This window comes from Ambystoma mexicanum, chromosome 12, assembly GCF_040938575.1.
Source record: "Ambystoma mexicanum isolate Mex_15411 chromosome 12, UKY_AmexF1_1, whole genome shotgun sequence".
Classification (NCBI taxonomy): Eukaryota; Metazoa; Chordata; class Amphibia; order Caudata; family Ambystomatidae; genus Ambystoma; species Ambystoma mexicanum.
The window spans coordinates 1,188,010,613-1,188,032,945 of record NC_090936.1 but is presented as its reverse complement, the minus strand read 5'-3'; the positions used below and the strand labels follow the sequence as shown (position 1 = coordinate 1,188,032,945).

The window sequence follows — 22,333 nt, the reverse complement described above, 5'->3', positions numbered from 1 at the left end:
CAAAGCCAAGGAGGTTAGGTTGAGGACCATGAACCAGATAGTGCCAGTGTGATAGACATTAATGATACACCTTGATGATACAGAGCCCCCCAATCAGACTTCCCTTTTGATGCCACCATTAATGGGAGAGGATGTAAGAGGAGGTAGGGTAGAGATGAGATGAGGGGTCCATATATGTGGAGAGGGGACAGAAAAGAGGATATCAGTAAAGATCTGTCTGGAGATTGTGTTGACTTCGGTGGCTGTGATAGGTAGGCCAGGGTTAGTGGCCAGGATACCTTTTTAATGCTTTTTTCTTATGAACTTGGTGAGAGAGGGAGGTTGGGTAATAGTATAGGACTTATAAAAGACGTGGGAGGTGCTGAACGCCATAGTGATAGGGGAAGGAGGAAGAAGGAAGAGGGGCTGCACAGCAGAGTACGAGCACAAGTCACCAGGCAGCCTGGTAGCCAATGGAAGCAAGAAACAGATGCACTGGGATAGCAATCAATGCACACAAAGCAGTTGTAGGGCACCTAAGTTCAATGTTGGTACAGGGCACTCCAAACACACACAAAACGAAATTGGTAGCACAGATGGAACGGCGCCTAATTTCAATTTTGGTACAGGGCACTCAGAACACACAAAAAATGAAATTGGCAGCACAACTTGTGGAATGAGTAGGGTTGAGTGATAGTAAGTAGGCAAGGAAGGTAGAGTCTTGTAGGCACAACGTGGTTCAACGGCTCTTAGGGGTTAGTGGCGAGGCAATCCCCCATGCTCAGAAATTACTCACAGATAATCTTCAGGGTGCAGTGAATTGCAGCCCAGGTTCATTTTGTCACAGGCTGTCTGCCTGTCTGCTGCTTCATGCTTGTGGCGGTAAAGGATAGGGGGCCCTCTGGGCCCTCCTGGGCTCGACAGGGACAGACAGGGCCTTTGTCGAGGCCTTTGTCGGAGGCCGGCTTATGCCTTCCCGGCAGCCTGATTGGCTATTTGCAAATGGGTAGAGCCAATCACAACAGCAGTAGGGCAGGCGATCGAGGAGCTGCACAGCAAATGGAGGTGGCGGCCATGATGGAAGAGTGTGGCCCAGGGGTGATGAAGTGGCTCTCCAGGGCAGCAAACCCCTGAGCATGCTCGCGCAAATGTTTTGGATGGTCAAAGCCCAAGAAATATGGTGAAAATGCAGATTGACTTTCCAATTTGCTTTGTATGCAAATTGCAGCGCCACACATGCGCATGAATGAAAAATGAAATAAAACGTATTCTTGGCAGATGCGGGTGCTTGATTCGTTACTTGGTGTTTGTTTGTTTGTTTGTTTTTTTGATATAGCGCAAAACCAAACCCGAAGGTAGAAGGGCGCAGATATTACAAGAATACTTGAGAACTTGGTTACAAGGTGATACATAAGTAAAAACAGTTGAGACATATATTTACAAATGTAGGTAAGGTGAAAACATTAAGGCAAGATGAGATAAGCACGAGGCAAGCGGGTGAGCATAGATGGCATAGTCAGGAGGGCAGGTTGTTCAGTCAGGTTATGTGTCGTTAGTACGTAGCCAGGTGAGGGCCTGGCGTCTGAAGCTTGGGTAGGATTGGTCAGTTCTGAGATTGGCAGGGAGTCTGTTCCAGGTTTGGGCTGCTATGACCGGAAAGTTGGAGCCGCCGGCAGTACTTTTTTTGTATCTGGGCACCATTAAGGTGTCTACGCTGGCCCTTCTAGTGGGACGGTTAGACGATCTCTTGGTAATTCTTTCTGTCAGGTAAGGAGGAGCTAGGTTGTTGAGGCATTTGGATGTGAGGGAGAGGGTTTTTAGGGTAATCCTGTCCTTAATTTTTAACCAGTGGATGTTTCTGCTGGCGGCGGATATATGATTTCTGGATGGGATGTTTAAGGCTGCTCTTAAAGCGTTATTTTGGAGAGTTTGTAGTTTATCAAGGATGTATTTGTTTGATCCTGCATACAGGGCGTTGCAATAGTCCAATCTGGATATGATTAGTGCATTAGCCAGTGTGATGCAGCTGGTCTCGGATAGGAAAGGTCTGCACGCTCTGATTAATTTACAGGTATACGCTGTGGAAGATGCTAGGGTATTGATTTGCTTCTTGAAAGTGAGTTCTGAGTCAAGATACACCCTTAGGGTTTTGACTGCAGGCATCACTTTAATGACATTGTTGTCGATGTTAAAAGAGGTATAGTTGGGGTCAAGTTTTTTAATTATTGTCTCCATGCCAAGGATTAGCAGCTCCGTTTTGTCGTCATTCAGGCAGAGGCCATGGGATGCCATCCATGCCTGAATGAGGAGATATATCTTGTTTACCAAGGCCGAATCTTCGGCATAGTTGCCCGAAAGGGGGATGAGGATCTGAGTGTCATCAGCATAATTTGTGTAGATAACACCCAGTCGGTCCAACTTGTCGAATAAGGGCTTGCATACTGCTCTGGGAAGTGATTCCTTCTCCTCGTGGTCTCAAGGGCTGATGGTGGAGGCCGTGACCACCTGAGCGTGAAGAAAGTGAAGAAAGATAACGTGCACCACTGCTATTTACAGGGTCTCCAGGCAGCTGAAATTGTATTGTATTGTAGTTGTCATTTAAATAGCACCTTTTACCATTATTATAGTCTTAATGCACTGGTAGTGGGAACGCCCTCAGGAACCGAATTCCAGAGTGTTGGGGGACATGGAGTAGGTTTAAAATGCGTATATGTATTTGACCAAATAAGGCTTAGCAGGGCTGGCCAGGCTCCGGTAGAGAGTAACCCATGAGGTCAGGCATGTGGAAGGGTGCTGAGAGGAGTCAGGGGATGGCGTGAGTGCTAGAGACTTGCTTTGTGTTAGCGTGCCCAAATTTGTCATAGGTCGTCACTGCATACTGATGTCAGAGGTGTTGAGGCGTAGTCTAATGTAAGTTGGTGGAAAATTATGTGACCAGCACGACCAAATTTGTCATAGTCCTTACTGTATTCTGATTTCTGCGGGCAGCCATTCCTGCGGCCAGTGACCACCGGAGTGGTGCGTTATGCATACTTAGAGGATTCGGTAGTGATTTGTTGTATGTGCGCCGGATCAGCTAGCGGATTCATCTGTTGATGCTTGCAGCTGCGATAAAACTGTTAGTGATAGCGACAGTCTATGTTTCAACAAATTGCAAATAGAGGAGCACAGGGTATACTTACAGGCTCTTCTCGGTGGATACCCTGGCAAATCTACCCAGATATTGTGCGCTTACTGAAACTTCTCAATTGTTACCTTTACCATGGGCAGCCAACCTTATAGTTCATCCATGTGTGATACCCGCCCGTCCCTCAAGTCCTTCCAGTGCGATTCCCGATTCCGGTGCTAGTTCTTGTTTGCCTTCTCAGAGTAATGCACGAGAAACGCCCACCTGGCCTTCTGGTGCTAGACATGGCCATGACACAATTCCTCCCATGAGAATTCCCTGCCGTACATCCCAATCTGTCCGAGTACGATGGTGGTTATTCTATCACAACTACTGCAAGTGCGATTTGCCTGTTTCCTGTACATGCCAGGTGCAGTGACTAATCAATCCTGTGACATTTCATAGTGTGAAACACGCGATGAAGGTCTGTGTTTCAACTGGTGGTGCTTGTGGGAACCAGGGTCATGATTGGTGCTTGATAGTATGTAAGTGGTCCGGGCAGCTGCTATAACGGCCGGTGCTGCGAGGTTGGGGCCCCGTGAAAACAGCCAGCGCCGCCTGGTGCTGTGTTCATATGCTCAGATTAGGAATTGGAAGGACAGGGCCGGGTTTCAGGATAATGCTGCAGAAAGCAAGGTTGCGAGGACTTTATTGAAGACAAGGTAGTTCTCAGTGTGGTGGATGTGTGGAGGAAGAGTGTTCCAGATGGTGGGAGCTAGTATAGAGAAGGCCGAGCCACCAACTCTGGTGGAGTGGTAAGGGGACTAGCGAGGAAGAGAGCTGAGCCCAATCAGAGGTTTCTGGGGGGTTGGTAGTGCATGATTTTATTCTGTAGGAACTCTGGTCCTGTGTTATGGAGGGCTCTGTGTGTGATGCACATGGCTTAGAAGGTCGGTTTTAGGCTGATAGGGAGCCAGTGTAGTACTCTGAGGGCGGGGGTGATATGTTCTCTGTGAAAAAGGGCAAGGAGCAGTCTGGCTGCTGGGTTTTGGATTCTTTGGAGTTTCCTGAGCTGGCGTGCTGGGACGGAGGGGAGTTGGCGTAGTCTAGGCGGGAGATGAGTATATGTAGAATTGTTTCATCCAAATGTGCCAAACCTTACAGAGTGAGCTGCAGCTTGTGCACGAAAGTCAGCGTCAACGTTAATGCTTCTGGCTTTTAACATGGCGGTGGGGCCACAAAGGGATTTTTGAGCTTGGGATTGACCAATTAATGTATGTTTACAAACTGGTGTTATAGTAATTCTACAAAATCAAATCCTTCCAAGCTACTGGTGACACCTGGCTCTAGGACAGTACGCATGAAAGGGGTTAGGGGAGGACACCAGGAACCAGGAGGTTGTGATGTATTGTGCAGTAAGTGTCTAACACCACCTTTACACCACTTGCAAATCCTTGCCACCCCAATGTCACTAGCTACTATGGCACAAAATGCATTCCCATCAATTCAACATTACTTCCTGCCAGTGGGCCGTGGTCCACCAAGGGGCCTGTGGATGTGTTAAAGTTTCAGGGGAAAGCTCTGTCACTGCGTGTCACTGAGGCGTGCACATTTTGGAAGGGAATTATCACAGTCATAAATAACATCATGGGTCAAGGTGTTCAATTTAGTCCTGACAACCACAGGCGCTGATCCTTTGCCCTGATAACCTGTGCTACAGTGCTTGCTTTCTGATTGTCTATAGGCTGTGGATTCGACTTACTTTCTTGTCTCTCTAGCTGGCCTGATATCCTGGACTCCAATCCTTGCCTTCTGATTGTCTAAAGATTGTGGGTTCGAGTTAGATTCCTGTCTCTCTAGCTGGCCTGATATCCTGAGCTCCAATCCTTGCCTTCTGATTGTGTAAAGACTATGGCTTTGACTTAGATATCTGTCTCTCTAACAGGCCTGATATCCTGGGCTCCAATCCTTGCCTTCTGATTGTCTAACGACTTTGGCTTCGACTTAGATTGCTGTGTCTCTAGCTGGCCTGATATCCTGAGCTCGAATTCTTGCCTTCTGATTGTCTAAAGACTATGCCTTTGGCTCAGATGTCTGTCTCTCTAGCAGGCCTGATATCCTGGGCTCCAATCCTTGACTTCTGATTGTCTAAAGACTATGGCCTTGACTTAGATTCCTGTCTCTCTAGCTGGCCTGATATCCAGGGCTCCAACCCTTGCCTCTGGATTGTCAAAAGACTGTGGCTTTGACTTAGATTGCTGTCTCTCTAGCTGGACTGATATCCTGGGCTCCAATTCTTGCCTTCGGATTGCCTAAAGACTGTGGCTTCGAATTAGATTCCTGTCTCTCTAGCTGGCCTGATATCCTGGCCTCCAATCCTTGTCTTCTGATTGTGAAAAGACTGTGGCTTTGACTTAGATTCCTGTCTCTCTAGCTGGCCTGATATTCTGAGTTCCAATTCTTGCCTTCTGATTGTTAAAGACTATGGCTTTGACTTAGATGTCTGTTTCTCTAGCAGGCCTGATATCCTGGGTTCCAATCCGTGCCTTCTGATTGTTTAAAGACTGTGGTTTCGACTTAGATTCCTGTCTCTCTAGCTGGCCTGATATCCTGGACTCCAAACTTTGCCTTTTAATTGTGTAAAACGATGGCTTCAACGTAGATGTACGTCTCGCTGGCAAGCGAGGTTGCTACCTACGTCTTAAATTTCTTTGACTAATTCTACTATTTCTGTCACTGTGCAGGTGGATTTCTGGAGTCACGGCTACTGTCTCCCGAATATCTCACTACAACCATCCCCAGTAGCAAGGGAATGTTGGCCTATCAAGTCACTTTACTTGGTATCCCGTAGAAAGCCTGATGTTCGTCATGCGATATTGGATCTCATCGCCCCTCGGTGAGGGGGTTCATTGCCTCGCTGTCCAGCAGTTCATTGTGTTCAAAGCCCTACACATGGACCATTGATTTTTCAAAAGTAGTTCCCCTTTACTTACTGGAAAGTCTCCAGAGTTTTATCGCTCTAATAGTCTAAATGCATTGTTCCGGGTCTCAGGGCAGGTGGTAAAAACGCTAGCTCTGGCATTGCCGTCGAAACCCCGGGTTTAGAGGGTGCAGGAGGGAGGCATTTGCGTGGTCAACAGAAAAACACAGAATGCCCCAGACAGCATTTTCACAGTGGCACGCCAATGCCGGCATATTCATGCACAACCACATTTTTAGGATAGACTTTTAAAGGCAAAAGATGGTGAGAAGGAACGCCTCCCCCTGCACTGGGCCCCTCCCTCGAAACCCTCTCTCTATTATTAGGGAACTCAAATATCAATCCAATTTCTGGAAAGCAGAAGGAAACCTATTATAACCAGGCTGACCGTTTTCCTTTGGGTTATTTGGCTCAAGATCTCTGGGTCTTATCACAAAGTCAATTGAGAGGCATAGGACTCATATGTAAGAGTTTAAAAGAGGTTTTATTGATGCCTAACAAACAGAAAGAGCTCAAGTTAGCTGCACGATAAGAATAGGCAAACAAATACTCCGGTGGCTTCTCCTGAAGTCGAAATAAGCGAATAGCAAGTCAGTGCATTGGTCCCCCGACCTGGCAACGCTTGGAAGATGATTCCCCCTTGACAGTTTGAGGTTCTTTGGGCCCTCCTTTCTCCAGTCTTCTTGATGGTGTCTTGTACTTTGCAGGCTTAAGATGTGAGGAGTAAAGAGGCCTCCCCAACTACTCACCCAATCAGGGTGACCGTGGCAATCGCACATCTTGGTGTTGGGTCTCAGTATCGCTCTTCTTACCCCTACTATCCTTTTCTTCTTCATAGCCTCCAGAGCCTTTTTCTCACTACACTCAGACGTTGACCCCTCTCCAATGCGTGGGTGTCTCTCCTTCCCGAGTCTGGGATATTTCTACTCTGACCCCTGGGGTATCCTTTTTCACAAATTCTGGGCTACCTCTACTCCCAACTTTTGGGTTATCTCTTTCCAATATCTCTGGGGTATCTCTCTTCCCAGTCTGCGGATTATTTCTTTCTCCTGACGACAAGGTATCTCCCTTCTCCAGCTGTAGGATATACCTCTCCCCAACTACTGGCATATCTCTTCCCCCATCCTCTGGGGTATCTCATTCCTTCATCTTCCTAAGATGTTCCACGCCTATTCCAACTTCTCCCAACCATTGCATGTCTCTTTCCTGATCCTCTGTGTTCTCATCATTCTTTCATCTTCCTAAGATGTTCCACGTCTGTTCAACTTCTCCCAACGACTGCCATATCTCTTTCCTGACCCTCTGCATTATCCCGTTCCTTCATCTTTCATGATATTCCACGCCTGTTCAACTTCTCCCAACAACTGGCATATCTCATTCCCAATCCTCTGGGTTCTCATCATTCTTACATCTTCCTCAGATGATCCACGCCTGTTCAACTTCTCGTAACCACTGGCACATCTCTTACCTGATCCTCTGCAGTATCCCATTCCTTCATCTTCCATGATATTCCACACCTGTTCAACTTCTCCCAAAGACTGCCATATCTCTTTCCTGATCCTCTGCAGTATCCCATTCCTTCATCTTCCAAGATATTCCATGCCTGTTCATCTTCTCCCAACAACTGGCATATCTCTTTCCTGATCCTCTGCAGTATCCCCGTTCCTTCATCTTCCAAGATATTCCACGCCTGTTCAACTTCTCCCAAAGACTGCCATATCTCTTTCCTGATCCTCTGCAGTATCCCATTCCTTCATCTTCCAAGATATTCCATGCCTGTTCATCTTCTCCCAACAACTGGCATATCTCTTTCCTGATCCTCTGCAGTATCCCGTTCCTTCATCTTCCAAGATATTCCACGCCTGTTCAACTTCTCCCAACGACTGCCATATCTCTTTCTTGATCCTCTGCAGTTACCCGTTCCTTCATCTTCCAAGATATTCCACGCCTGTTCAACTTCTCCCAACGACTGCCATATCTCTTTCTTGATCCTCTGCAGTTACCCGTTCCTTCATCTTCCAAGATATTTTATGCCTGTTCAACTTCTCCCAACGACTGCCATATCTCTTTCTTGATCCTCTGCAGTTACCCGTTCCTTCATCTTCCAAGATATTTTATGCCTGTTCAACTTCTCCCAACAACTGGCATATCTCTTTCCTGATCCTCTGGGGTATCCCGTTCCTTATTCTTCCTAAAATATACCACGCCTGTTCAACTTCTCCCAAGCACTGGCATATCTCTTTCCCAATACTCTGGGTTCTCATCATTCTTTCATCTTCCTAAAATGATCCATGCCTGTTCAACTTCTCCCAACCACTGGCATATCTCTTTCCCGATCCTCTGGGGTATCTCATTCCTTCATCTTCCTAAGATGTTCCACGCCTGTTCAACTTCTCCCAACCCCTGGCATATCTCTTTCCCAATCCTTTGCATCACGTAGTGGGTGGAGGCACCATGCCCCCTTAGTTACACCCTCCACAACCTCTAGAGCAAGGCAGAGAACATCCCTGCAGTTTACTATTGATTGACACACGTGTACGCTGTGTTTTGCACTATGACGTGAAAATATTGAAAATTTGGTGGCGCAGAGATGCCTACGTGTATGTCTACACGTAACGGCCCCCGTCGCCAAATTACTAATTTGACTATAATGAGCTCCAAGGAGTAATAAGAGAAATTAGTCATTGGAGAAAGCAGGGAGTTCAGAGCTCCGGAGGGGCTCTGCCCACACAGCAGATGCATGCGAGTTGCACTGGAGCCCTGAAGTACAACGTCAATTCCAGACACCGATAATGATTGCAGAAGTCAGTAGATTCACGGCAGAGAGTATCTTTGGAGGAAACTGTGAGTTCAGAGCACAGGAGGGCCACTGCTAACAGAGCACATATGTGGGTGTGTTACTGGAGTACACAGTGAGTTCAAGGCACAAGGATTAATTGAAAAAAATGGTAAATTCAAGGCAGATGGAGTTCTTGGAGAAAGCAGTGAGTTCAGAGTGCAGGGGGGCTGCTGACACTCCAGCGAATAGTGTGCAAGGGTCACTCGAGTACACAGTGAGTTCACAACACAGGCAGCCATTGGAGGAGACTGTGAGTTCTAGACTCGCCACAGAACATCAAGGGAACTCGGGAGAGAATCCCAGAATATACAAAGAAGAGGTTAGGGAAAGACTGGAAGAGAAAGGCATCCCAAAGGAAGGTCTTGCAGCTAAAGCAAGCAACGATAACAGTGCAACAAGCAGCAGACGAAACCGAAAGAACACGCCTTTAGGAGCCAGGGAGCACTGGGTGACTGAGGAACTGCCTGAATAGCCAGCTGACCTACACCCGCAGGATGCGGAAGTGAGGTCATGTAATCTCATCCACATCCGGTGCTCTTGGCCGCAATCAGGGATAACTGGGAAGCATTAAGATTCCTTCTTCCACTCTTGGTCTCAAAGCTTGCCCACAACTACCAGAATCCTACAGCAACATGGCCCTAAAAGCTGGAATGTCACAAGTAATGGATGGGGTCGGAACACTTTGCAGGGATGTTTACAGATAAACACAATTGGATGGTAAAGGTGTTAAACTTGTATTCATGGCACAGGCAGAGTCTACGAAGCACCGCCAGTGGAGGTTCCTGGTGGCAGGATGGTAGAATTACACGGGTGGTCTGACTGGGCACACCTTGCTCTGGATTAACTCACTCCATGCAAGACACTAAGGCTTTTACATTTTACAGAAACCTTTCACAACTCGCTCTTACTCTCCAACCCAAATTTCTCAACAACATATCTCGTCCCGCTCCACACCGCTTACCCACGTATGTAGATTTGAATTCACTTTTTTATCCCGGACATCCAACACTTACATTTACAACGTTTGTAGATAGGTTTCTAAAATAATATTGAAATGTTGTGAATATACAAAACTACAGTATTATTGGCATGTAACTTGTCCATTCAGACACCATCACACTACTGACACGCCCACAACTCTGCAACGAATCCCTGCGAGCATGATTCTGCGAATCACCAATATTGGTGAATGTGTTGTAACTCACTCACGAGTAAGTTAATACTGTTGTCAGGAATAAACAAAATTACTGTTGTGAAAAGGTTTTTTTTTTATTCAGCACCATAATATTCTAATAGCTTGTTGACACTTCTCAAAAGTGAATTGGTCTTGAAAACCTTCTCAACAATGGTTTCTGAGTTAGCACCCTGACGATCGATAACAGATCTATGCATGTTGATAGTGCTCTGGAATATTGATCGATAACATTTCTATGCACCTTGATAGCTCTCTGGAATATCGATCGATAACAGTTCTATACATGTTGATAGCGCTCTGGAATATCGATCGATAACAGATCTGTGCATGTTGATAGCGCTCTGAAATATCGAACGATAACAGATCTATGCATGTTGATAGCGCTCTGGATTATCGATCGATAACAGTTCTATGCACCTTGATAGCTCTCTGGAATATCGATCGATAACAGTTCTATGCATGTTGATAGCGCTCTGGAATATCGATCGATAACAGTTCTTTGCACCTTGATAGCTCTCTGGATTATCGATCGATAACAGTTCTATGCATGTTGATAGCGCTCTGGAATATCGAACGATAACAGATCTATGCATGTTGATAGCGCTCTGGAATATCGATCGATAACAGTTCTATGCACCTTGATAGCTCTCTGGAATATCGATCGATAACAGATCTGTGCATGTTGATAGCGCTCTGAAATATCGAACGATACAGATCTATGCATGTTGATAGCGCTCTGGAATATCGATCGATAACAGTTCTATGCACCTTGATAGCTCTCTGGAATATCGAACGATAACAGATCTATGCATGTTGATAGCGCTCTGGAATATCGATCGATAACAGATCTATGCATGTTGATAGCGCTCTGGAATATCGATCGATACCAGATCTATGCATGTTGATAGCGCTCTGGAATATCGATCGATAACAGATCTATGCATGTTGATAGCGCTCTGAAATATCGATCGATAACAGATCTGTGCATGTTGGTAGCGCTCTGGAATATTGATTGAGAACAGATCTATGCATGTTGATAGCGCTCTGGTTTATCGATCGATAACAGATCTATGCATTTTGATAGCACTCTGGAATATCGATCGATACCAGATCTATGCATGTTGATAGCGCTCTGGAATATCGATCGATAACAGATCTATGCATGTTGATAGCGCTCTGGAATATTGATCGATACCAGATCTATGCATGTTGATAGCGCTCTGGAATATCGATCGAGAACAGATCTATGCATGTTGATAGCGCTCTGGAATATTGATCGATAACAGATCTGTGCATGTTGTTAGCGCTCTGGAATATCGCTCAATAACAGATCTATGCATGTTGATAGCGTTCTGGAATATCGATCGAGAACAGATCTATGCATGTTGATAGCGCTCTGGTTTATCGATCGATAACAGATCTATGCATTTTGATAGCGCTCTGGAATATCGATCGATACCAGATCTATGCATGTTGATAGCGCTCTGGAATATCGATCGATACCAGATCTATGCATGTTGTTAGCGCTCTGGAATATCGATCGATACCAGATCTATGCATGTTGATAGCGCTCTGGAATATCGATCGATACCAGATCTATGCATGTTGATAGCGCTCTGGAATATCAATCGATAACAGATCTATGCATGTTGATAGCGCTCTGGAACATCCGAATTTCTATCACAACGTTTATGAACCGGTGCCTCTCCTTTCTCTTTCCATGTTTCAGAGGGAAGAACTTACACTTTTAATTATGAGTCTCCTGGGAGCCTGGAAGGGGCCACTCTCAGAATTTCACCGGAATATTGGGAATTACCGAGACCTGTCGGAGACCGGCCAAAGCAAGGCCCAGGAGATCGGTCATTTGATGTGGGAACTGGAAATGGGTCTTGAGAAAGTAGCCGCAAAGGTAAGAATTCTTTATGTAACTCAACCTCTCCATCATGTGTAGACACTTGGGCATCGGATGGGTTGTGGACATGTTTCTCACATGTATACAAGGCCTTCGGATCATCTCCTGCAATTGTTCTATTTCTACTACACAAGGACCATGCAGGGAATATGCTTGTATGGTGCCTCCAAGCATTTCCTGGCACCCGGATCACAGGCAGGCCTGATTACATTAATCCAGATCAAAAGTGATGGTTATGAAGCTTCCATTTAATCATCATCAGGGACAATTGCCCTGACAAGCTTCTGTGCCATTGTCAGGGCTTTAAGTGGGCCGGGGCCTGGCGGGGCTGAGCCCTGGCAGTCTCCGAAATTTCATTTTGAGGCGGGGCCCTGCCGGGGCCCAGTAATCTCCCCTGACAGCCCCGGCCACTACACGAAAAGGCATTTTTTTCTACAGCCTGAAGCTCTCGCTCGTGTGCGAGAGCTTCAGGCTACAGAAAAAAATGCCTTTCAGCCATAATGGTGGCGCCGCACCTGCGAGGCATCCCTTTAATCAAGAGATTCCCGTCGGCCGGCGCCACCATTGTGGAGAAACGTGAGGCCGCTGGAAGCAGAGGCCTTGCTTTCTAAATACTGGAGCTCCTGCGGATTTGCGGGAGTTTCAGTATTTAGGAAAAAGGCCTCTGATTCCAGTGGCCTCACCCTTTCAGCCTTAATGGTGGTGCTGCCCCTCCCCAGCTGGCGAGGGGCAGCACCACCATTAAGGCTGAATAGGCGAGGCGCTGTCCCCTGCCAGGCAAGCCCCACACAAAATAAATGCAGAGATCAGCACCCTCTCCCCCATAGGGGAGCGGGTGCTAATCTCTACAAAAGGCTGCCTGGCAGGGGTGGCAGTAGCCCATTGAGCCGGGGCTCGTCAAGGGGGCGTGGCCTAACGGGCCATCAAGACCCCCGCTGTTAGGCCACGCCCCCTCGATGAGCCCCGGCTCGATTTGTGCTGCCACTTAAGGCACTGGCCATTGTTATTTAGTCGGTCGCATTTCGCAGCACTGTCTTGTGACCCCACATCTTGAACTGCTGCTGCGGGTTTGGGATTTCATTGCGATGGCCACATGAATGCATACATGAAAGAGATCTGTAAAGTGCAAACCAGCCAGGGAAGCGACCGAGCGCTGAACCTCAGCTACGCACCCATAGGGTTAAAGACAGGGAAGCGACCGAGCGCTGTACCTCGGGTACGCACCCATAGGGTTAAAGGCAGGGAAGCGACCGAGCGCTGTACCTCGGCTACGCACCCATAGGGTTAAAGGCAGGGAAGCGACCGAGCGCTGTACCTCGGCTACGCACCCATAAGGTTACAGGCAAGGATGCGACCGAGCGCTGTACCTCGGCTACGCACCCATAAGGTTACAGGCAAGGATGCGACCGAGCGCTGTACCTCGGCTACGCACCCATAGAGTTAAAGGCAGGGAAGCGACCGAGCGCTGTACCTCGGCTACGCACCCATAGGGTTAAAGACAGGGAAGCGACCGAGCGCTGTACCTCGGCTACGCACCGATAGCGTTAAAGGCAGGGAAGCGACCGAGCGCTGTACCTCGGCTACGCACCGATAGGGTTAAAGGCAGGGAAGCGACCGAGCGCTGTACCTCGGCTACGCACCCATAGGGTTAAAGACAGGGAAGCGACCGAGCGCTGTACCTCGGCTACGCACCCATAGGGTTAAAGACAGGGAAGCGACCGAGCGCTGTACCTCGGCTATGCACCCATAGGGTTAAAGACAGGGAAGCGACCGAGCGCTGTACCTCGGCTACGCACCCATAGGGTTAAAGACAGGGAAGCGACCGAGCGCTGTACCTCGGCTACGCACCCATAGGGTTAAAGACAGGGAAGCGACCGAGCGCTGTACCTCGGCTACGCACCCATAAGGTTACAGGCAAGGATGCGACCGAGCGCTGTACCTCGGCTATGCACCCATAGGGTTAAAGACAGGGAAGCGACCGAGCGCTCTACCTCGGCTACGCACCCATAAGGTTACAGGCAGGGAAGCGACCGAGCGCTGTACCTCGGCTACGCACCCATAGGGTTAAAGACAGGGAAGCGACCGAGCGCTGTACCTCGGCTACGCACTGATAGGGTTAAAGGCAGGGAAGCGACCGAGCACTGTACCTCGGCTACGCACCCATAGGGTTAAAGGCAAGGAAGTGACCGAGCGCTGTACCTCTGCTACGCGCCCATAGGGTTAAAGGCAGGGAAGCAACCGAGCGCTGTACCTCGGCTACGCACCCATAAGGTTACAGGCAAGGATGCGACCGAGCGCTGTACCTCTGCTACGCAGCCATAGGGTTAAGGGCAGGGAAGCGAACGAGCGCTGTACCTCGGCTATGCACCCATAGGGTTAAGGGCAGGGAAGCGACCAAGCGCTGTACCTCGGCTATGCACCCATAGGGTTAAGGGCAGGGAAGCGACCGAGCGCTGTACCTCGGCTATGCACCCATAGGGTTAAAGGTAGGGAAGTGACCGAGCGCTGTACCTCGGCTACGCACCCATAGGGTTAAGGGCAGGGAAGCGACCGGTCGCTGTACCTCGGCTACGCACCCATAGGGTGTTTGGGATGGGGGCGGGGTGCACGGGAGAGTTGGCATGCCTGAGGGCAGAAGAGAAGTAGGGTTGCTTATTACTCCAGAGGGGGGCAGAGGCTTCAAACGCACAGTCCCGTTATTTCCAACCAGTAGCACCTGCTATAGCATATGCTGATCTAGTGCTCCCCTCTTTCTCTCTCTGTGTTTCCTTTTCTCTTAATCTCTCATTTTGTCTCTCTTTATCTCAAACTATCTTTCTATCTGTCTTTCTCTCTCTGCTTCTCTTTTTCACTGACTCTTTATATTTCTGTCTCTTTTTCTCTCCTTCTCTATCTTTCTCTCGCTCTGTCTCTCTTTATATTTCACTCTCTTTCCCTCCCCTCTTTCTCCCTCTCTCTCACTATCTTTCTCTGCCTCTCTGTCTGTCTCACATTATATTACTCTGTCTCTATCTTTCTCTCTCTCCCCTGTCTCTTCCTATCCCTTGCTATCCCTCCGCAAATACCTCTCCTCCCGAGCTCTTCGCTCCTCTACCTCCAACTTCCTCAGGGTCAGTCGTTTTTCAAAGAAGCGGCCTCGGGGGTAGATCTCTGTCTTCGGCTGGGGCCTCCCTCTGGAACAGCCTCCCTGCCACTGTAAACTTGAGGAGAACCATCTCCGGTTCCGGAAGCACCTCAAGACCTTCCTCTTTTCTTCTGCCTTCGCTCCCCCTCTCCTCTGCTGATCTGGTCTCTCTTGGCACTGTGCAACTGGCCACCCTCTGTCCTCCGAGCCCAGGTACCTGCTCACCCTGCCACCCTCCCGCACTGCCTCCGGGCCACCCCTTGCACTGGTATCTGTATCTGTACCCATACAGCCCCCCCTTTTCTTCCTGCACTTATCAGACCTACCCTGTCTGCTGCCTTAAACCTAGCACTTGCAAATTGCTGGCTGCACTACCACTGTTGGTTGCCTTTATTATTTATTTATTGTTATTTATCTGTTTCTCCTCTGCTTCGCACTTTCCACTTCTCCCCCCTTCTATGCACTTCCCCCTCCCCCTCTCCCATGAACTTGCGCGTTCTCAATGTCACTGGGCCTAGTAAGATCCCTGTTTTGTTCTCCCCTGTTCCCCTCCCTTGCCTTGTCGCGCTCTGGAACACTTGTTTATATTACTCTCTCTCTATCTCTATCTTTCGTTCTCTCTCCCCCCTCCCTCTCTCTCTTTCTCACTATCTTTCTCTGCCTCTGTCTGTCCCTCTTTATATTACTCTCTCTCTATCTCTATCGTCCTCGCTCTCTCTCTCCCCTGTCTCCCTCTCTCTCCCCTCTCTCTCTCCTTCTCTCCCCCCTCTCTCTCTCCCTCTCTCCCCCCTCTCTCTCTCTCCTTTTCACTATCTTTCTCTGCCTCTCTGTCTCTATCTCAACTCTTCTGTCTGTCTCTCACCCTCTTTCTCCCTCTTTGTGGGTATGGGTCACGGTGCCAGGTGCGTGTTCGCTAGAGCCACCCAGGCATCGCTGATGATGTGTTTGATGAAAAGGGCTCTGTGCTTGAAGTGCATAATGCACACTGGGCTTGGTGCTCTTTTCACTTTTCACAATCCCCCCCCCTCGAAACATTAAAGTGCTTGTAACCACGAACCATATACACTCCTTCGGACAGCCTCAGGGTTTGGATGTGAGGATAAAATGTCTCCAACATCTGTTGCTGCATGTATGGCGATAGGGCCCAATGGGGGCTGAATGTCAGAAGAGGAATGGCTGAGGGGGACGCCGGGCTGAGGGGAGACGCCGGGCTGAGGGGGAAACTGGGCTGAGAGGGAAGCTGGACTGAGGTGGGACGCCGGGCTGAGGGGGGAAGCCGGGCTGAGGCTGGATGCCAGGCTGAGGGGGGACGCCGGACTGAGGGGGTAGGGCGGGCTGAGGCGGGACGCCAGGCTGAAGGGGGGAAGCTGGACTGAGGCGGAACACCGGGCTGAGGGGGAAGCTGGACTGAGGCGGGACGCCGGGCTGAGAGGGGAAGCCGGGGTGGGGCGGGACGCCAGGCTGAGAGGGAAGCTGGACTGAGGCGGGAAGCCGGGCTAAGGGGGGAAGCCGGGCTGAGGCGGGACACCGGGCTGAGGGGGAAGCTGGGCTGAGAGGGAAGCTGGACTGAGGCGGGATGCCGGGCTGAGAGGGAACCTGGACTGAGGCAGGACGCCGGGCTGAGGGGGGAAGCCGGGCTGAGGCGGGACGCCGGGCTGAGGGGGAAGCTGGGCTGAGGAGGGATGCCGGGCTGAGGGGGAAGCTGGGCTGAGAGGGAAGCTGGACTGAGGCGGGACGCCGGGCTGAGAGGGAAGCTGGACTGAGGCGGGACGCCGGACTGAGGGGGGAAGCCGGGCTGAGGTGGGACACCGGGCTGAGGGGGGACACCGGGCTGAGGGAGGACGCCAGGCTGAAGGGGGAAGCTGGGCTGAGAGGGAAGCTGGACTGAGGCGGGACACCGGGCTGAGAGGGAAGCTGGACTGAGGCGGGACGCCGGGCTGAGAGGGGAAGTCGGGGTGAGGTGGGACGCCAGGCTGAGAGGGAAGCTGGACTGAGGCGGGACGCCGGGCTGAGGGGGGAAGCTGGGCTGAGGCGGGACACCGGGCTGAGGGGGAAGCTGGGCTGAGAGGGAAGCTGGACTGAGGCGGGATGCCGGGCTGAGAGGGAAGCTGGACTGAGGCTGGATGCCGGGCTGAGGGAGGAAGCCGGGCTGAGACGGAATGCTGGGCAGAGGGGGAAGCTGGGCTGAGGAGGGATGCCGGGCTGAGGGGGAAGCTGGGCTGAGAGGGAAGCTGGACTGAGGCGGGACGCTAGGCTGAGAGGGAAGCTGGACTGAGGCGGGACGCCGGGCTGAGAGGGAAGCTGGACTGAGGCGGGACACCAGGCTGAGGGGGAAGCTGGGCTGAGGCGGGACACCGGGCTGAGGGGTAAGCTGGGCTGAGAGGGAAGCTGGACTGAGGCGGGACGCCGGGCTGAGAGGGAAGCTGGACTGGGGCGGGACGCCGGGCTGAGGGGGGAAGCCGGGCTGAGGCGGGACGCGGGCTGAGGGGGAAGCTGGGCTTAGAGGGAAGCTAGACTGAGGCGGGACACCGGGCTGAGAGGGAAGCTGGACTGAGGCGGGACGCCGGGCTGAGGGGGAAGCTGGGCTGAGGGGGAAGGACACCGGGCTGAGGGGGGATGCCAGGCTAAGGGGGAAGCTGGGCTGAGGAGGGAAGCCGGGCTCAGGGGGGAAGCCGGGCTGAGGCGGGACGCCAGTTTGAAGAGCAACACCAGGCTGGGGGGGACGCCGGGCTGGTGGGGAAGCCTGGCTGAGGAGGGAAGCCGGGCTGGGGGGGACGCTGGACTGAGGGGGAAGCTGGGCTGAGATGGGAAGTCAGGCTGAGGGGGGACGCCGGGCTGAGGGAGGAAGCCGAACTGAGGGGGAAGCTGGGCTCTGCATGCTTAGTTCCTATTGCATAGACATCCCCAAAAGAGTTATATATTTTATTTATTTGAATTGTGCAAGAGTTAAAGAGAATCAAATTCTTAAAATGATCAATGAAATTCGTCGAAATTCATGCATGTCCAATGCCCACTTGTCAGGTTATGTGTTATGTATAAATAAGCGATAATGATACATTTCCTTAGTGCTTTTTTAAGATGTGTTTGATATAGCTTACGATTGCAATTATCAAAGATATTTGATAGAGTTATATAGATTTTGTAAAACATGTATGTAGAATGGAATAACCCTAATATAGAGATTTTCTATATTTGAGAAAGTCTGAGCTCCACATAAACATTTGCCCCTCACTTTAAAAGATATTGACATCTTCAGAGCAGGTTTGATTTATGAATTTAAATTGCCTAACTGGACAGGAAGAACCTTCCATTTCCGCCCACGTGTTCCTGCAGCATGTACGCCCCGCTAGTGTCTCCAATTGTTGCAATGTTCACAGGCCGCATCACAAACTCAGCTGTAATTTGCTAATGTCATTACCTTCCCTCTCCAGATGCAGTCCCTGGGAATCATCAGCAACTCGTTGACCGGAAGGACATTGCTATCGTCGTCGTCGGCGGCGGCAGCGGGATTGTCGACTGAGGAAGACGCGCTCCTGAACGACTACCAGCTGCTCCACTGCTTCAGGAGGGACACGAACAAGGTGCAGAGCTACCTCAACGTCCTCAAGTGCCGGACTGTGCCGGAGAACAGCTGCTGAACGGAGTGGGTACGCTCAAGGAACCGGGAGGCACCGGAAGGTCACATCTAGAGAGCTTCCATGAGCCGGTTCAGATGATAAAACAGCATCAATGTAACTGTATGATTGTGTTTTATATATGTATGTATTGCTCTGCTGTATGGTCACCTTGTGGCCACTGCTGGGGGCTTGTTATTTTGTTCATGTTTCGGCCACCGGGAAAGTTGGAGATGAGTAGATCAACATCTTAAGGGTCTGTCCCATCTGGTTTCAGGTTGTATGGTGTTTGAGGGTCATGGTGCACATTTAACGATACATTTTGTAAAAACTTGCAACCGTGTTTGCTCAGCAGGCCTATGGCAAACATGTTTGTAAACCATGTAATAGGATTGAGAGTTTCAATTTACAAATAATTCAGATTGTGAGTGGTATGTGGCCTGGTGGCAGGACAACTGCGTGTCATATCATGGTCATTTAAAGTTGAACTAATGATGTGGCACCAAAAATGAAAGTTACAAAAGTGTGCATCAATTGCACAAAGGCCAAGACATTTGTGTTTGCATTGATTTCATATAATTACATTTAATTAAAATAAAGTTTTATTTTTCTCACTACAAGTCCTCCGTTTATAATTTCTTGTTTCTAAGGTCTGTCTGAAAAAGCAGGGGGACTGATATCACCATCATCGTTCTTTTGTATTGTATCTGATTTATTTTCAGATGTGTTTGCAGTCAGATTGGGACCAAAGAAGGCTATTTCATGAGAAACTGTGATTGGGATCCGAGAGGGCTAGTTCAGGGGAAACTGTGATTGAGATCAAAGAGGACTATTTCAAGAGAAACTGTGATTGGGACCCGAGAGGGCTAGTTCAGGAGAAACTGTGATTGGGACCAAAGAGGGCTAGTTCAGGAGAAACTGTGATTGGGAACAAAGAGGGCTAGTTCAGGAGAAACTGTGATTGGGACCCGAGAGGGTTAGTTCAGGAGAAACTGTGATTGGGACCAAAGAGGGCCAGTTCAAGAGAAACTGTAATTGGGACCAAAGAGGGCTAGTTGAAGAGAAACTGTGATTGGGACCCGAGAAGCTAGTTGAAGAGAAACTGTGATTGGGACTAAAGAGAGCTATTTCATGAGAAACTGTTATTGGGACCAAAGAGGGCTAGTTCAAGGTCTTCCTAGATGGCAAATAGGGAGAAAAAGAAAGACATTCAAAAGCATTTGTGGGTTGGTGAGAAGAGCACATCTGATTCCCATAATATCATCTACGCTTCTGCACAGTGCTCGTAAACACAAATAAACATCAAACTGGGATCACCAGGCCGACCGTGCCACGCCACCCCTCCCGAAGGCTACCAGCATTAGATCACTTCTACCCAAGCCGCCACCAGCCTCTCGTTCTTTTTTTTCGCATCCTGTGCCCTTATTTGTGTTACGCACCCACACGTTGTCCTTTCCTGACCTGCCCCCCTCTGGTTTCCCTTATCCCGACCCACTTACCTGTCCACCGGTCCCTAAGCCATAGCTGCCACACCTCCGGCGGCTGGAATAACGACATTGTCTCCGGACGGACTCCGTATTTACATTTTAAACAATTACACATTCATCAAAAGTACTCTGGCAGAGAATAACCCAGCCAGGTGAACAAAGCCAGTCTGGAATCTAATTAGCTTTGCTCCCTCCCCACCACGCACCTACTCATTGGGTTTTGACTGCTCCTGGTGTGCGGATCCATGTTTCAGACGCATTGACCTCATTTCCATGGTCATGTAAGGTTCTCTTCATCTTCACTGAACCTTATTGGGCAGAGTGGTGGTGAGACCGGGCAGGCACCGAGTACCTGCAAGGGAATTGCACAATACAATACTCCAGGAGGACCTCAACATATTTGGTCCTGTCGCCCTGAGATTGTGACGCGCAGTCGCACGATTTTCCCTGAAATTCAGGAAGTACACCAGACATCATGGGGTCTAGCAAGAGCACCCGTGACAAAATCTTTAGTACCGGCCAATAGTGCGCTCACATGAAAACGTAAAGATTTCTGAAAGGTAATACTCAAGAGAATTGCATGAAATATTATCAATCCTCTGGCGCAAAAATCATAGATTTGAACTATTTCCTATGAATATTGCATGATTAAGTCTCATGCATGCTTCATGCAATCAATTTCTAAAACAAATCTGCCTACTCTGATCCATGTACATAATTTGCATATATTTGAATGCATTATCATATCTCCAGAAGAAGATTTATTATTTAGGTCCAAATAGCTCATCGTGCAGCATTCGAACACCACCTTCAGGACCACGTTACTCCTCTGAAAATAAATCGTACGGCCACCCTTTCCTTAGCGGGACGTAGCCTGCAACCGCGAGCGCAACACCAGCCTTTCCTGTTTCCGGCTGTCAGTCGATTGCAGGCACAAGGTTTTTGATGTCGCGTCTCATTTCTTGGGCATTGCCCTTTTTGACAATTTACTTTTCTTTTATGGACTTTATTTTTTCCTTCATTTCAATTTTCTACCCTTTTTCGAACCATGGTCTCCCTCTCCAGCACATGTCGCTGACATGCAAACAGATAACACACACATGATTCACAGGTAACAATGGTGCCATCGTCTCTAACAGCAACCGGACACAAATCCTACACGAGAACACGCATGTGTAACCCGAAGAAAAAGCAGGGATCTAAACCAAGCGTTTGCTGGAATCCCGCCCTGAGGATCCCATCACCATCAGGTCTGCATCTCAGGAGCAACAAGCGATAAAAAACCGGGACAGGGCAACCAACATAAAGGTAGGACTGACTCTTGAAAGGGGCTGTCAAGGCACTACACTTCAGTAGCGTTTGGAAGAGAAGGGGGTTGTTACTGTTCAAAGAAACCCATATTATAATTAATTTATCAATAACTAACACTATGTTAAGTTGTAAAATGGAGCATTTCTTCTGTGTGAGATTGTGCATGCCTGGCTGCCAGCTATGAAGACCTACTACCAAAAACAGGGACCACTGCAGTTTCCAATGGAAACATAATCTTGAGAAAGGGGGACAGAGCACCTAATTCCGGGACCGTCCCGGCAAAACCAAGACGTCTGGTCACCCTATCAAGAGAGCACAAGAAGACAACAGAAAACACCCAGGGAAGGAAAAGACAGGGAGGGAGGAGATTTGAACACCCGGTGTGAGGGATCAGTAGTCAGGGTGGGGATGGAGCAGCAGAAAGCCAACAGAAAGACTTCCCAGAGGGCTCACTTGGGTCTGTGTTGAGGGGTGGCACCCGAGATACACAGTTGGGACAATGGTGCGGTCTGAGGTAATTCCTCCAGCCCCCCTACACTTTCCCTTCCCCCACAGCTCCGGCCTTGTGCTACGTTTCCCTTGAGTTTTCTGTGTAGGTGTTATCCCGGATAAGCAGACAGTGCATGACCTAACCGAAAACTCTGAGTCATGCCACTTCTTGGAGATATGGCGGGGGCTGCAAAAAAGTGAGTGGGCCCAGCAGCCCCCAGCCTTATAAATGCTCCCCCAGGAGTCCAGAAGCTCGTACCGCTATGCAGGCTGTCCCTCTAGCGCCCCCTGCAGGGG

General features: G+C 49.5%; 1 protein-coding gene across 1 annotated transcript in view; it reads left to right on the top strand.

Annotated features, from left to right (window-relative positions):
• Window positions 1-19,354, top strand: part of LOC138513121 (prolactin-2-like) — a 76,335-nt gene extending 56,981 nt beyond the window's left edge. Inside the window, exons 4-5 of the mRNA XM_069627771.1 lie at window positions 11,829-12,008; window positions 18,567-19,354. Of these exons, the coding sequence (XP_069483872.1) occupies window positions 11,829-12,008; window positions 18,567-18,773 (387 nt within the window). The 3' untranslated portion in view covers window positions 18,774-19,354. The remainder of the gene's footprint in view (window positions 1-11,828; window positions 12,009-18,566) is intronic.
• Window positions 19,355-22,333: the final 2,979 nt, after the last annotated feature.